The 16341-nt window shown below is 53.8% G+C and overlaps 1 protein-coding gene across 7 annotated transcripts in view; it reads left to right on the forward strand.

The window, feature by feature from the left end:
* The window catches only part of LRRC7 (leucine rich repeat containing 7), a 95110-nt gene extending 79021 nt beyond the window's left edge, over positions 1–16089 (forward strand). For 2 of the 7 annotated variants that reach the window (XM_077785298.2, XM_085586073.1), the window contains exons 17-25: positions 312–423; positions 629–809; positions 1677–3351; positions 5010–5159; positions 8536–8655; positions 11487–11705; positions 13134–13226; positions 14600–14674; positions 15791–16089. In XM_077785298.2, the coding sequence (XP_077641424.1) occupies positions 312–423; positions 629–809; positions 1677–3351; positions 5010–5159; positions 8536–8655; positions 11487–11705; positions 13134–13226; positions 14600–14674; positions 15791–15898 (2733 nt within the window). In that variant the 3' untranslated portion in view covers positions 15899–16089. Of the gene's footprint in view, positions 1–311; positions 424–628; positions 810–1676; positions 3352–5009; positions 5160–8535; positions 8656–11486; positions 11706–13133; positions 13227–14599; positions 14675–15790 lie in introns of those variants that run through there. The other 5 variants (XM_085586075.1, XM_085586072.1, XR_014956984.1 and 2 more) reach the window with 5 other exon arrangements.
* The last annotated feature ends 252 nt before the right edge of the window (positions 16090–16341 follow it).

Raw genomic sequence — 16341 nt, forward strand, 5'->3', positions numbered from 1 at the left:
TGTTTCTTTCTACTGGCAGCGTTTCTGGTGACCTTGACTTCCTCAAAAATGTTTGCACGGCCTTGATGTATCTTGCAAGTTCCATCTGGTTTGTCCACATTTGCATAACGAGCACATCACCCTAATTTTGAGGAGGATTTGTGTAGGATTAATTAGAACTTTCTGCTGACTAATTAGAACTTCCCGCACTGCCCGTGTGATGGGTTTGGGGTGCTCGAACGATCACGAGGAGAAGGCTGTGAGCTGTTTGTGTGCTGCAGTTTGAAGTGCTGCTGTTCCCTGTGCTGACTCTGCCCTGTTGTGTCCCTCAGGATGCCTTTGGACATCCTGGCAGCGAGATGAGGATAGGGGAGCTCCGTCCTTCCATGCCCGAGACGCCGCTCTACCCCCCAAAACTCGTCCTGCTGGGTAAAGACAAGAAAGGTACTGATGGATTTACAGCCTTTGAGATGAGTCCTTGTGGTGGGGGTGCTCCTCCTCTGCTTGTAAACCACAGCCCGTGGACATTTGTGCACGTATCAGTACAACCCAATACAGCACAATAATAGATTTAACTCAAAAATGTGTTTTTCTGGTGTTTCCTTCCCAAGTGCCACCCCCTGAAAGCGTTTGCTGTGTTTTGTTTCAGAGTCGACAGATGAGTCTGAAGCAGATAAGATCCATTGTCTGAATAACAGCGTTTCCTCAGGCACTTACTCAGACTATTCCCCTTCCCAGGCTTCCTCAGGGTCCTCCAACGCGCACGTAAAAATGGGCTCCCTGCAGACCACGGCTAAAGAAGCAGTGAATAACTCTTTGTGGGGGAACAGGTGTGACATCTTTCCTGACGCAGCTTCTGCTTCCCTTTTAGTCCTCTCTGGGCCCTCAGAGCGACCCTGTTAGGGCGTTTGGGTTTAAAAACCCACGTTTTTTGGTCCCTTGCTGGCTGTGCGGGGATGGCCGCCCTCCGTATTCCATAATCCCACAGCTGGTGGTTCAGCTCTGTGCCATCTCCAGGCATTAAAGCTCCTGCAGCTGTTGGCGTCCCATTATTGCTGTCGCAGCTCCCTTTGCCCTGGACCTCCCAAAAGGTTCTTGGAAAGCCATAACCTGCGCTGGAAACGTTCCAGGACCAGCCTGTCCTGTCTGTGCCAGCCCTAAATCCCCTCACATTGTTCCCTCAGCAGCTCTGCCCCGTTAAAGAGCTGGATGGGGAACAGGCAAAAACTGCCTCTGGTGTCTCCGGTTAAAAACGGGGGGGGAAACCTTCTGCTGCTCTCATCCGTTATTTTTACAGCAGGAAAATCTGTTCAGCAGGATTTCTGGGAACACAGCATGGAGCCAGCCAGGCCTCTGAGTGACTTCTTAGCTTCTCCGTGCGTGTCCCGACGGAGTCTGTGCTCCGGGGCAGAAACCTGCTGCCGCCATTCCCGTGCCAGTGGCACGACATCCACGGAGTTCCCAACAGCCTGAGAGTAGCTCAGTTGGTGCTAAGAACACCGAGGGGGCAGGTTTGATTTCCTGGACTCAGTGATCCTTGTGGGGCCCTTCCAGCTGGGAATATTCCGTGCTAAGAACCCCCAAAGTCTCCCGGTGCGATCAGATGGGAGAAGGCCGGGTCGCTTTCCAAGGACGATGAGCGCTGACGTGCTGGGACAGAGGACATTTTATCTTGTTCCCCTCTCTTGTCTTTGCAGGCTGGCCCAGTCGTTCCCACAGCCCCTGGAGACCAAGCCATTGCTGAGCCAGCGGGAAGCGGCTCCGGCCGGGAATGTTCCGGCGCGCCCGGAGCGGCGTCCGCTGAGCGACGCCTTCGCCGACAGCTGGAACGACAGCTCCCACTACGACAACACGGGATTCGTGGCCGAGGAGAGCGCGGCAGAGAACGCCGGCACCAACCCCCTGCTGAGCACCAAATCCAGGAGCTCCTCCGCCCACGGGCGCCGGCCGCTGATCCGGCAGGACAGGATCGTGGGGATCCCCCTGGAGCTGGAGCAGCCCGCGCTCAGAAACACACACGACTCTGAAGTGCCTCCTCCCAATCCTTGGCAAAATTGGACCAGAACCCCCAGTCCTTTCGAAGACAGGACAGCTTTTCCTTCCAAACTGGAAAGCACCCCCAACACCAGCCCTTTGCCCGAGAGGAAAGATCACGTCAAGGGGTCTCCCGAAATGACGAGCACTTTCACTCCAGGAATTCCGTGGGAATATCACGACGCCAACGCTAACAGGAGCCTCACGAACGTCTTTTCCCACATGCACTGTCGCCCAGACCCTTCCAAAAACGTCATCTCCATCAGCAAGAGCACGGAGCGGCTCTCCCCGATGATGAGGGATTTAAAAACGAACAAGTTTAAGAAGTCGCAGAGCATCGACGAGATCGACATCGGTGCGTACAAGGTGTACAACATCCCCCTGGAAAACTATGCATCCGGGAACGACACCGTGGGCCCCCACGAGCGGGTGGACAAGCTGCTGGGCCCGGAGCACGGCGTGCTGAGCATGTCCCGCAGCCAGTCCGTGCCCATGCTGGACGACGAGCTGCTGACCTACGGCAGCGTCAAGGTGCAGCCGCAGCACAAGGCGTCGGTCACCAAGAAGGTTTACCAGTTCGACCAAAGCTTCAACCCCCAGGGCGCCGTGGAGCTCCCGGCCGACAAGCGGCTCCTGCCGCCCTTCCAGCTCCACGCCGAGTACCTGCCCCAGCCGGCCAAGAGCCTGCCGCAGGAGCTGGTGAGCCCGCGGGGCTACCGCGGCTACGGGCCCGTGGAGCCCATGTTCTCCTTCTCGCAGCCCTCGGTCGGCGAGGAGCCGCCGGCCCCGTTCCCCGGCCAGGCCGCGCGCCCCGGCTTCCCGCGCAGGGCGGACTCGCTGGCCAGCTCGGCGGAGGTGTCGGTGTTCCGCAGGGTGGGCGAGCCCCAGGAGCTGCCCCCGGCCGACAGGTACGGCCGGGCCGCGTTCCGCGGCGCCCCGGAGCGCCAGGGCGGCGTGGCCGTGCCCGAGGCCCAGTTCCTCAAGCGCAACGGGCGCTACGAAGACGAGCACCCTTCCTACCAGGAAGTGAAAGCCCAGACCGGGAGCTTCCCCGTTAAAAACCTCACGCAAAGGAGGCCCCTGTCGGCACGAAGCTACAGCACAGAGAGCTACGGCACGGCCCAAACGCGGCCGGTCTCAGCGAGGCCCACCATGGCAGCTCTGCTGGAAAAGATTCCGTCAGACTATAACTTGGGTAACTATGGCGACAAGCCTTCCGATAGCAGTGATATAAAGCCGAGGCCTCCCCCTGGGAAGGGAAATGAGAGCTGTGCTAAAATGCCCGCTGACTGGAGACAACAGCTACTTAGACATATAGAAGCTAGAAGGTTAGACAGGGTATGTTTGGCATTTCTCTGCAATTAATGCCTTTAGTTGTGTGTTTCGCTCTGTCAAACGATTTGCACGTGCAGTGGTGACCACCAGAATTGCCAGGGTTGAAATTCCTGCCGTGGTGTCAGAGGGACCGGCCCGCCGAGGGCCCTGGGGGTGCTCAGCTGGAGTGAGGGATCCCAGAAAATCCAGAGGCTCCTCACTGATGGTGCCCCTTGGGACAGTCACCGGGGTGGTGGCTCCGGGTCCTGGGTAAACCCAGAGGCTTCACGCTGGTGACGTTCCCTGGGGCAGTCACTGGGGTGGTGATTCTGAAGCCTGGCTAAATCCAGAGGCTCTGCCCCGGTGCCTGTCACTGGGGTGCTGGCTCCTGCAGCTCTGCCCAAAATTAGGAAGAGCCCTGAGGTTCTCCCCTGTCCATGGAAGCGCTGCTGGAGCCACCAGGTCAGTAACGACCGAGAGCTTGGAGAGGTGCTGGGCCCGTCTTGGCAGTAAAAGGGAACAAAGGAAAAAGAGAATAAGTAATAAAATGTATTTTAGCTCTGGTGTCACTGTCAGTGCAGGGGGCTTAAAAGTGTCTATAACTGAGAAATATCCCTGGGTATCCACTGCCACGGTTCTAATGGGAATGTGATCATAACTCCTGTTAGCTGTAGGAAGTTATGCTGATTTGCCTTCTATCCAAAGGGTACTTTAGTGCATGATTCAGTCATTACCTATTTAATGACCTAATCCATGAATCCGATTTACTCCGTGATCTGAAGTGGTTGTGACAAATTCCTGTGGTGAAACGCTTAAGGAGTCATTGCCAAATGTGTCCATATACTGCTTTATGCTAGAGCCTCCTGAGTTTGGTGTTAATATTCTCCTTACCTTCCAGTTGCTGGGATGTGATGATGTTAAATTATCCTTGAGGATCAAATGGGGAAACTTCAAAAGGGGGCTCCAAGGCTGAAGCATTTTCCTCCCTCAGCTCTTTTCCTTGTGCTGTGTAAACCCACTGGAAACCACCTCCTACCCAGGGGAACCAGTGCACCCTGAGCAGGGCCCTTCCTGGTGCAAATAAACCCTTGCCAGGTGTTGTTGGCTTAAGGAACATCTTTACACTTGGTTTACAACGTGTGTGAAGGGTGCTTTAACCCTGCCAAGCTGACGCTGGTGGCTGTCCCTAACCCCTGCGAGGTGGTTCCTGCTGGGTGCAGAGCTCCAAGGAGCTGGGCTGGGCTGCCAGCTGGAGGCTGTGCTCGTGGGAGTCCCTGGGGTGGGCACAGCACCCGTGTCCCTGCCCTGCCCAGCTCGTCCCGCGTGGGCAGCCAGGTTTACATGGAGCAGGACTTCCCCAGGGGCTGCTCCTCCACGCCAGGCACAGCCCACCCCGAATTTGGCCGGGTTTTTTTTTGCAAAAGCAAGACTTGTACCAGGTGAACTCCAGGTCCCACCACCCCCCTTGTGCTGTCAGCGTGGAAGTCCTCTCTGGTGCCCATTTTCTGTACGAGGAGCAATGTACTCGCTTTGTGTGACCAGTGCATGCCTGGAGGAGCTATCGGTACTCGGTACTGTTTGTTGGCTTAAACTAAAACTCTGTGAACTTAACCATGTATGTGTGAGACTTAATTCTGAGCATGTGTGTTCATATGTGTCCCGTGGTTGTTTCCTCTACTCAGAGCGCTGCTTACAAACACCACACAGTTAGCCTTGGCATGCTGCACTCTGGAGGGGTTTCAGCCATGCATGCCGGCCGAAGCATGACTTTAAACTTGCAGCCTAAATCTAAATTTGAAAACCAAATGCTTCAAGAGCTACCTCTACCGAAAGTAAGTATGGGCTAGCCAGCATTCCCGGCATTCCCGGTTAATTAATGATCCTTGCTTCCTCCTGGTTTAGCTTCTGCCTCCTCCTCGTGCTTTTAGGATGCCCAGTCCACAAAGCAAGGCTGGCAGGGATGCAGCCCTGCCCCTCGGTGGCCTTGCTTTTTGGATTCTGGAGCTCCCTGGCTGCCATTCCTGCTCTCCTGCTCTCCTCAACACGCCAGCGCTGTCATTGGCTCAGTGGGGAATGTGGTTTGCTCTGGGACTGTTTGATCCTAGAAAAATGGGTGTGGAAATGTTAAACAGGCTCCGGGAGACAGGGGTTTTAATATCTGAACATTAATTGGGTGTGCTGTAATACCTGATGGGTTTTGAACACATTACCACACCCCAAACCCGTTTTAAACTTTGAGAAACACCTGAAAAAGAGACTATTTTCCTCATTCATTTTCTGTTTATCTTGTATTTATTATCAGTATATTGTTGACTAGCACAGACATGCAAAACTATGTATTCCCGAGGAATATCTGAAGGGAGAGGCACACAGGACAAGGCAGAGAGGGCCATTCCTGCAGGATTCTCAGTGCCAGGGAGGGATGCTGAGACCTTTCCCTGCATCCCAAGGGATGGGCACGGCTCAGCCTCCCCTGCCCTGGCACAGGAGCTGAGGGCACAGATCAGCAGCAGCAGCTCTGCGAGTGACAGGAGGGCAGCAGAGCCCGGATCCCAGTGCTCCATCTGTGCTGGGAATTGCCAGGCTGGCCCCTTTGGAGCAGCCTGGCCAGCAGTTCCCACAGGAGGCTCAGATCCAGGGGTCTGAGGAGAGCAGGATGATGCAGCAGCAGCAGGAGCTGGCCCAGAGCTGTGCCCTGCTCCGCTTGCCCACGCGTGCTCCAGCCGGAATTCCGGCGGTGCCGGGCAGGATGGCAGCACACAGGGAGCAGTGCCACGCCTTCCCCATGTCCCCAACCCTCCATCCCCTGTCACCTCCATGCCATGTCCCCCCGGGCTCCCGTGCTGCTCTGGTGGGCGGGAGGCTCCGGGGGATCCCACCTGGATGTGTGTGCTGGGCAGGGACATCCCGCTGTTGTCTTTGCTTCCCCAGAACTTGTCTGTCTGCTCAGGTGCTTGTCACGAGTCCCTGCCAAAATCCATTGGGCACCAACCCCAAAGAGTGGGGCTGGTTCCCTCCACACGTTAGGAATGAGGTGGTTTGTGCCACTGCCAGGGCGTTTCAGGCTGTAGGTGAATATGGATATTAATGATGGATGTCTGAGGAAATCTGCTCTGTGATCTATTTTGGGGTGCGGGTCCGATGTGGTTTATTCTGCTTTTCTATCTCACCAGCATTCCATTGATCCATATCCATAGAAACTGTGACGCTGAACTGCACTGAGGGGTTGTTCTCTGGCTGTACTCTTTGGGAAAACGATTGTTGGGAAAGATCACCGCAGGGGGAAATGACTGTTGGAAAAATGCCGTGTATATTTAGTGCTGTTTAATTTGATTGCTTCACACCTTCCACAGAATTTGCATTTCCTAAAGAATCCAGGCCACAGCAATTTAATCCTTGCCTCTTCTGCTCCCTCCTTCCCGTGGCCTGGATTCAAGAGAGTAATGAGTGAGCTCTGGATGTCAGGAGATCAACTTTAACAATGAATTACCTTGAAAATGTTCATTACATCAATCTGCTCCCTGCAGAAAATGTGGGAAGTGCCGCTTTTCCTTTTCCCCAGATTTCATGGAAGTGGAGCTGGGTTGCAGCCTGTCCCAGCTCAGAAAACAGCCTAAATTTTAGGGATAAATTCCTTTTGCCACAACAAATGAAACCCCAGGATCTCCCTGTTTCCGAAGGAAGCTGAGAGCACTCTCTGCATTTTCCTTTTTCCCTCTGGAGTGCAAACTCCCCTCTGCAGGGCCAGCCACCTCCAGAGGGATCCCTTCCCCTTCTGGCTCCCAGTGAAAAGGTTTAAAAGTTCCTGGTTTGGTGCAGCCCATTCCCAGGATGGGAATTCCCACGTCCCTTGGGAACAGCAGGGATGGGGGAGCAGAGGCTCAGCCTGGGGAGGGCTCCAAAAATCCATCCCTCGGGATGTGAGCAGATTCCCAGCACAGCTCTGGAGGGGATTGCTCGTTTTTCCATTTTAATGGGGTAAAGAAAGCTCTGCAAGGAGATCCTGGGCTTTAAACAGGGGAAATGTTTTTTTTCCTAGTGTTTTTTCATAGAAGGAAAATCACACATTCCATGATTTTTTTTCTGGAAGATATCTTGAATGATAAAAAAATAATAATGGAAGTTTCCTTTAATTTTAAATAATTAGGGTTGGCCTTTTTTCACCTTATCTCAGAGATGTGATTTAAATCATAATTTCCTTCTTTTTCAACTTTTTCAATTTTTCAACTTCTGTTTAAAAACAGTTTTTAATGGAAAAATCCCCACATTTCAAAGCAAATTTGATTAATTCTTCATCCATCTAGAGAAGCGTATCCTGATTTTTTGTTTTTACTCAAAGCTGGAGAAGAAATGCCTGGAATGGCAGAGGGGAAGAATATTACTTTGTTCCTTTTGAGATTCCCATTAATCAATAACCACTGAACTGTGCCAGGTGCTGTCAGTGGCAGGACAATGCTGGAATTTTGGGAAGTATGACACGCAAAAAGTGTTAGGAAAACTCCCGGTGATGGTCGAGAAATAGAGGGACAGATAATGGAAATTCAGGGTGAGGCAGGAAAAGTCCAAACCCCCTCCAAAATCCTGCAAACAGGAATTAAATAAAAAGAGGGGAAAGCGACAAGGAAGAAACATGGAACAGGAGGGAAAAGGGAATGATGAGCGTTGAGGAAACTTTTCCTGTATGTTGTGACCATACATGATGAGACAAACATCGAATTCCAGGTTAATATTGTAAAAAATGTCCCTGGCACAAGCCAGGAGGTTCTGGGAGCTGCACACGGAGCCAGCACAGCCTCGGCGCTGCCAGCAGGGGATGTTTGCTGCAGAAAACACAAACAGCTCGTTTTCCTGGGTGGCAAATCCTTCCAAAAAAAGTTCCTGCTGCTGGAATGAGCAGTGAGGAACTCCAGAATTAATGCCAGGCTGTATAAATATTGGAATTTTGCCAAAACCTGCTCCTCTGAAAGCATCGAGTCCCGTTCAGTGAATTTTCTCTTCTCTCTCACCATTCATTATTCTCATTATTTCTGTCCTGAACCTCTCAAGCCCTCCTGCTTGCAGAGAGCCCCCCCAGCGATGCCCAGCAGCGGGCAGGCTGGGCGCTGTGGCCACAGTGCGCTGCTGGGGTGTTGTGGAGGGTTGTTGTGGCTCCGCTGAGCGTGGAGGGTTTGTGCTGGTGACTAAAGGCTGCCCTGCCTTTGTGAACAGACCCCGTCGCAGCAGAGCAGCCTCCTGGACAACGGGCAGGACGACGTGGCCGTGGGCAGCCCCTGGAACCCCTACCCGCTGGGCCGGCGGGACGTGCCCCCCGACACCGTCACCAAGAAGGTAAGGGGTGCCACCAGCCCGCCCTGGGGACACAGGACAGCTCTGGGCAGCAGGACAGCTCTGGACAGCTCTGGGCAGGAGGACACAGGACAGCTCTGGGCAGCTCTGGGCAGGAGGACACAGGACAGCTCTGGGCAGCAGGACAGCTCTGGACAGCTCTGGGCAGGAGGACACAGGACAGCTCTGGACAGCTCTGGGCAGGAGGACACAGCACCCGGGGCTGTCCCAAGGCTCAAAGCAGGAGCTGCTGTGAGTTGAGGGCAGTGTTGTCACTTTGGCCTTGATGCCTTGTTCAGGCTGCCCTGGAGCAGAGGCTGGGCAGAGTCCCAGAATAAAGCAGGGATTTATCCAAAGCATCTCCTCCATGGATCCACCTTGGGCAGCACCAGAGCCCAGCCAGGGCTGCACCCAAATGACCCAAAATGGTCCCAAAATGCACGAGCGCTCCCGGGGCTCTCCCTGGGATCAGTTCTGCTCCATTGGCACCTTGGAGTTCATTGTCCCATTCCAGCTCCAGCCCATCAGTCCCACCCTGCTTGTTTTTTTCTCTCCAGCCCACGCTGTTTGTGCTCCTGGGCTGAGGTTTGGATCATTTGTCCTTGGTGCCCAGCTGGAGCAGGAATTGTTTTGTCTCTGCTCTGTGCACAGAGCTCAGCATCCCCTGGTGTGAAGCTCAGAACTGCAACTAAAGCAGCTCAGAAGCTGAAAAATAGAAAAGCCAAAACCTGAGGCATCACCCCTGTGTGTGCTCTGGCTCTGCTGTGGGCAGTGGGCACAGAGGGCTGGGCAGGGCTGCTCCTGCCCTGGTCCTGCAGGGTCTCATGGCAAGGTTTCACCCCAGAGATGTTCTTCAGTCCATAAACACACGAGTGCTGGGGTGGCTCCAGCCCAGCCCTGCCCAGATACAGCTGATATTTTTGCTGATAAACTCCCTTTCTGGTGCTTCTGTGCTGGTGGATACTGGATTCCAGTGGTGCCCCTCCCAGCCCCAGCTCTGCTGGTGGGTTCAGGAGCTGCTCCGGCCATAAAGCTGGAGAACGGAGAATCCTCAGGAACTGTGCTGGAGGAGGAGCTGCAGGGATGAGCCGGGATAATGCAGGGATCACTGTCAGGAGATCCATCCCACCCACTGCAGTGCAGCAGTGAGTGACACCGCGATGTCACACCGGCACCTGTGAGGATCCCAAGGAGCTCCAGCTGCTCCAGGCTTTTATCCTTGGCCTCACAGGGAGATGCAGCTGGGGATCCCTGAGTGCAGGATTGCCAGGAGGATTGGCCTCCATCAGGGCACGGGGAGGAGGAGGAGGGAAGCTGGTGGTGAGGGATGGAGCTGGCCCTGACAGACGAGTTGTTTGTCCCCTGATCTGGAAGAAATCGGGCTGAGCAGCGTCCGAGCCCTCATTCCCAGCCCCAGAGGCCAGCAGGGGATCTTTATCCCAGTGCTTAAGTGAAAAACTTGCCCAGGGTGAACTTCTCTTTCACAAATCTAAAGGATTTTTTTTCCTCCTTGAAAAGAGAACATTAAAATCCATGCAGAAATCTGAGAACCACAGGGAACGTTCTGGTATTGCTGCCGTGTGGGAAAATGCTGCCAGTCCCTCCAGTTGATATATTTTATAGCATTTTTATATTTTAGCAATATCCCAGTGGCTTCTCCCATTTGGTGGGGTGCAGGGGCTCAGCTCCTCCAGGGAAATGGGATGTGAGGGAAGGAGGTGCCTGCCTGGGGCAAGGTTTGGTGTGGGGGCTCCGGAGCTGCGGGGCTCTGGATTTGCGGGGATGCGGGAGCTGCGGGGCTCTGGGGGAGCTGCGGGGTTGTGGAGCTGTGGGGTTTTGGAGCTGTGGGGTTTTGGAGCTGCGGGGTTGTGGAGCTGTGGGGTTTTGGAGCTGCAGGGTTTTGGAGCTGCAGGGTTCTGGGGCTCTGGGGTTTTGGAGCTGTGGGGTTTTGGAGCTGCGGGGCTCTGGACCTGTGGGGTTTTGGAGCTGCGGGGCTCTGGACCTGTGGGGTTTTGGAGCTGTGGGGTTTTGGGGCTGCAGGGTTTTGGAGCTGCAGGGTTCTGGGGCTCTGGGGTTTTGGAGCTGTGGGGTTTTGGGGCTGCAGGGCTCTGGGCACTGTGGGGTTTTGGAGCTGCGGGGCTCTGGGGAAGCTGCGGGGCTCTGGAGCTGCGGGGTTTTGGGGCTGTGGGGTTTTGGAGCTGCAGGGTTCTGGGGCTCTGGGGTTTTGGAGCTGTGGGGTTTTGGAGCTGCAGGGTTTTGGAGCTGCGGGGCTCTGGACCTGTGGGGTTTTGGAGCTGTGGGGTTTTGGAGCTGTGGGGTTTTGGAGCTGTGGGGTTTTGGAGCTGCAGGGCTCTGGAGCTGCGAGATTTTGGGGCTGCGAGGTTTTGGGGCTGCAGGGTTTTGGAGCTGCGGGGCTCTGGGCACTGTGGGGCTCTGGAGCTGCGGGGCTCTGGATTTGTGGGGTTTTGGAGCTGCGGGGCTCTGGGGCTGCAGGGCTCTGGATTTGCAGGAATGCAGGAGCTGCGAGGCTCTGGAGGTGTGGGGTTTTGGGGCTGCGGGGTTTTGGGGCTGCAGGGTTCTGGGGCTCTGGGGTTTTGGGGCTGTGGGGTTTTGGAGCTGCGGGTCTCTGGGGAAGCTGCGGGGCTCTGGAGCTGCGAGGTTTTGGGGCTGCAGGGTTTTGGAGCTGCAGGGTTCTGGGGCTCTGGGGTTCTGGGGCTCTGGGGTTTTGGAGCCGCAGGGTTCTGGGGCTCTGGGGTTTTGGGGCTCTGGGGTTTTGGGGCTGCAGGGTTTTGGAGCCGCGGGCCCGGCTGTCGTAACGCGCTGGTTGCCCACAGGCAGGTAGCCACATCCAGACGCTGATGGGCTCGCAGAGCCTGCAGCACCGGAGCCGGGAGCAGCAGTACGAGGGCAGCATGAACAAGGTGACCATCCAGCAGTACCAGCCCCCCCTGCCCATCCAGATCCCGTCCTCGCAGGGCTCCCGGGCCCCCCAGCCCCAGCGGTGCCTCATCCAGACCAAGGGCCAGCGCAGCACCGACGCCTACCAGGAGCAGGTGAGGCACGGGGGACCAGGCAGATCCAGGCACCAAGAGTCCCAAAGTGCCTTCTCCAGAGTGCCCCCGGGAGAGGGGAACCCCGGGCAGGAGTGGGGCAGCCCAGGGGAGCTGGGACTGGAGAGCTCTGGTTGGGCTGGAGGAGCTCTGGATGGACTGGGGGAGTTCTGGTTGAACTGGGGGAGCTCTGGTCAGACTGGAGGAGCTCTGGTTGGGCTGGAGGAGCTCTGGTTGGACTGGGAGAGTTCTGGTTGGACTGAGGGAGACCTGGTTGGGCTGGAGGAGCTCTGGTTGGTCTGGGGGAGCTCTGGTTGGACTGGGGGAGACCTGGTTGGGCTGGAGGAGCTCTGGCTGGGCTGGAGGAGCTCTGGCTGGGCTGAGGACAAGCTATGTCCATCCCTTCCCCAGCACCAGCCACCAATACCCATTTTCTCCCAGACTGACCCGGTGACACCATTTGGAATTGAGGTTCCTGGGCAGAGCTGGCACTCCTGGGTCAGACTGAGTTAATTTTCAGCTTCTGCCCTTTCCCCAGTGACCCGGTTCAGTGCCAGCAGGGCAGGGCTTTGGTGGGACCCTGCTCTGCTCAGACCTGCCCAGCACAGCCCAGCTGCTGCCCCAGTGCCCCAGCCTGGCACAGGCACTGGGGAGTTTCATTCCCTGCTCCTGTCCCTCAGATTTGTCCTTCAGCAGGGCTGTGAGAGGCCCCTGAGGAGCAGAATGAGGTGCAGAGGCGTCCCCAAACCTGCCTCCTGCGGGGAGTGTCAGTGGAGCCCCGGAGCAGGTCCTGCCCCACATCCCCGATGTTCCGAGCCTGCTGGGGGAGGATGTGCTCACGCCAGCTCAGGGCACTCTGAGCTCTCTGAGCTCATTTTGATTGTATTCCCAGTTCCCCGGCGCTCTTTGGAGCCAGCCTGACCAGAAGAGGAGGCTCAGCTCTGATTCCTGTGGCAGTGCAGGCTCCCAGATCCCAGCAGTGCCCCAGAGATCCCAGAGGAGTTTATCCCTTGGCTTTGTCCCAGGGGTGCTGCACGCCTGGCTCCTCCTGGGAAAATAAAATGACACCAAAGCCTCACTTATGGGTTTATCCCAGTGTTCATGTGAGAAACGTAGCCAGGGTGAACTTCTCTTTCACAAATCTAAAGGGGTTTTCTTCCTCCTTGAAAAGAGAACATTAAAATCCATGCAGAAATCTGAGAACCACAGGGAATGTTCTGGTATTGCTGCCGTGTGGGAAATTGCTGCCAGTCCCTCCACTTTGTGTATTTTAGAATTTTAGAATATGTTTATATTTTAGCCATATTCCAGCAGTTTTTCCCGTTTGGTGGGGTGCAGGGGCTCAGCTCCTCCAGGGAAATGGGATGTGAGGGAAGGAGGTGCCTGCCTGGGGCAAGGTTCAGGGCTGACATCCCTGTTTTCCCTACCTAGTTTTGTGTGAGGATAGAGAAGAATCCCGGCCTTGGGTTCAGTATCAGCGGTGGAATAAGTGGACAAGGAAATCCATTCAAACCTTCTGATAAGGTGAGTTTGGAATCCCTCCCTCCCTGCTCCTTGTTGCAGAGGTCACAGAGCGGAGGCAGAGAACAATGAGGGGGATGTTCGTGCCTCTCTGTTGGTGGAATTGAAAGATTATTTTTTTTTCCCAAACTCGGTTTTGTTTTTGGGTTTTTTTTGGTTGTTTCTTTATTTTAGCAGAGTGTTGTTTGCTTGTTTTCCCAGTTAAAGAAGATGAGGGAATCAAGCATCAATCCCATGAGTGTCTGGCCCATATTCCCTTGACAAGATAATTTTTTGGGCTGTTTTCTGGAGAATTGTCTCCGTCACTTTTTAAGAGTCACCTTAGGCCACAATTAAACTTCTAATCAATTAATTAGAGTATATGATAGTATAGTATAAATTATATATATTATATAGAAAAATATTTTATACAGTATATATTATATTATATTATATTATATTATATTATATTATATTATATTATATTATATTATATTATATTATATTATATTATATTATATTATATTATATTATATTATATTATTTATTATATTTATTATATTTATTTATTATATTTATTATACTAAAGTACAGTATCATCCCTGGAGGCTGAAATTCCAGGGTTTGTAGCTGCGGTGTCAAATAAAAGCAGCCTGGAAACCCCTGGATCCTTACAGACCCCACGGCAGCAAATGCCTCCTGTACTGGGAGTTAAAACTGACACCTGGTGGTGGTCAGGGACACTCAGGGCTCATTTTGGGAATTGCACATTTAAGATAAATGGATTTGCAATAGAAGGAGGCCACAGAAACTCCAAGGTGGGCCGAGTCCCGGCTGCCAGGGCTGTGGGAGTGGGACGTGTGCTCGTACCCTGTGGATTTGTGCGTGGTGCCATGGAACTGACTGCAGGCTGTTGGAAAAGGAGGCCTTGAGGGCATTCCTGGGGCCGATGTGCTTGGATAAATCTGCATTTGTGCTGCAGGGACACTGAGAACTTCCACAAATATTTCAAATAATGAAACTGAAGCTGTGCTTCCTAAAGGAAGCAAAGATTGCTGTATCGATTATGATGCACATCATTCCAATAATTAACACTTGTTCCATTTTAATTACCGTCCTGACAACCTGCCACTCCTGCCCTGCTCATGTTGGACTTTCTTTTTGATGTGGGATTTTAGTTTAAAATGACCCCCAATTACTGATAAGTGCTGAATGTCCCAGAGAGCTGCTCCACCCCCAGACTGCTGTTTGGTGGCAAACACAATAAACCAGTTTGCTGCTAACCCATCTCCAGGGCACGCAGAGCCCCCAGGCCCCAGCTAGGCAGGGAGCCCCGTGTTTTATGGGATGTAGTTATTGCAGAAAGCATCCTAACCTGTGTTACTTCTGACTTATAGGGTATCTTTGTTACTAGGGTTCAGCCTGACGGCCCTGCCTCCAGCCTGCTCCAGCCCGGAGACAAAATCCTCCAGGTAGGGATGCCGGGGAGTCCCGGGCTCGGAGCTCCGCCTGAACGCGCCGTGGGTGGTGATTGCAGCAGGGCTGAGCTGCCTCTGGGGTTTGGGGGTCCCCAATGTCGACTTACAGCTGTAAAGCACTGTTTGTCCTGGTTAACACCGGCCCTGGTTTGAATCAAAGCCCGTGGGCAGTGCCCAGGGACACGGATTGTCCCGGGTGCTGGGGCACCTCCACCCTGCGCCCACTCCTGGGCACCCCAAAACCACAGCCTGAGGGGCTGGGGCGAGCCCAGGGCAGGGAACGGAGCTGGGAAAGGGCTGGGGGATCCCTGAGGAGATGAGGGGGCTGGAGAATCCCTGAGGGAGCTGGGAAGGGGCTGGAGAATCTCTGAGGAGCCGGGAAGGGTCTGGAGAATCCCTGAGGAGCCGGGAAGGGGCTGGAGAATCCCTGAGGGAGCCGGGAAGGGGCTGGAGAATCCCTGAGGAGCTGGGAAGGGGCTGGAGAATCCCTGAGGGAGCTGGAAAGGGGCTGGAGAATCCCTGAGGGAGATGGGAAGTGGCTGGAGAATCCCTGAGGGAGCTGAGGGGGCTGGAGAATCCCTGAGGGAGCTGAGGGGGCTGGAGAATCCCTGAGGGAGCTGAGGGGGCTGGAGAATCCCTGAGGGAGCCGGGAAGGGGCTGGAGAATCCCTGAGGAGCTGAGGGGGCTGGAGAATCCCTGAGGGAGCTGAGGGGGCTCAGCCTGGAGCAAAGGAGGCTCAGGGCCCTTCTGGCTCTGCACCGCTTCTTTGGCACAGTTGTGGGTGGATTTGGAATCTTCCCTGCCCGGAATCTGGATTCCTCTTTCCCAGAGGAAAGGTGTTTTATTGTGTTGAGGCTTTGAGCGTGGTCAGACCCCAGAGCCATCCTGGAGTCACGGCGTGATTTCAGTGGGAATGAAATCCTTCCTTGGAGCCCCCAGCCCAGCCCTGAAGCCATCCCACAAAGGACAGGAGAAACGTCTGCTTTGTGTTCATGAGAAACCCCCACCTGTTCATTATTTATTTCAGCCTTGCTCTTAATTGCCAAATAGGCCTTTTTTCCCCCAGAACAAGCCACTAAAGCCTCTTCCCTTGTGTTTTCCCTGCTGCAGGCCAACGGACACAGCTTTGTACACCTGGAACACGAGAAGGCTGTGCTCCTACTGAAGAGTTTCCAGAACACAGTAGACTTAGTTATCCAACGTGAGCTTACTGTCTAAATATTTTTTTATAAATAGTAAATATGTCTAGCCAGATCTAATGTTCAAAAGGATTTATACATAGGAAACCAATTTTTTGCCAATTGCTGGACCAATGGCAAACAGTAGTGCCAAATGTATAATACTCTATGTTAGTACCAATCATCGGGAGAAAATATAAGAATTAACTCTATAAATATATTGTTCATGTGGCTCCGTATTAGTTTTACTTGTCAGCCTCTGGCTGTGCATTGGTGCGTTTTTTTAACCAAGTTCCTTCTTAAAAGTCAATTTCATATGATTTCAAAACACAGAAGCACATACAAATCCTTTAGGAATTCTGCTGTCCATCTGAAACACTGCCTCAAAGTTGTATATGCCTTTATAAAGATGAAATATATTAACCTGTACTTCCCATGAAATATTTCTATCATGTCGCATACAAAAGTATAGAGAAGAAAATA

The sequence above is a fragment of the Lonchura striata genome, chromosome 8 (assembly GCF_050655825.1).
Source record: "Lonchura striata isolate lonStrDom1 chromosome 8, ASM5065582v1, whole genome shotgun sequence".
In the NCBI taxonomy this organism is placed as follows: domain Eukaryota; kingdom Metazoa; phylum Chordata; class Aves; order Passeriformes; family Estrildidae; genus Lonchura; species Lonchura striata.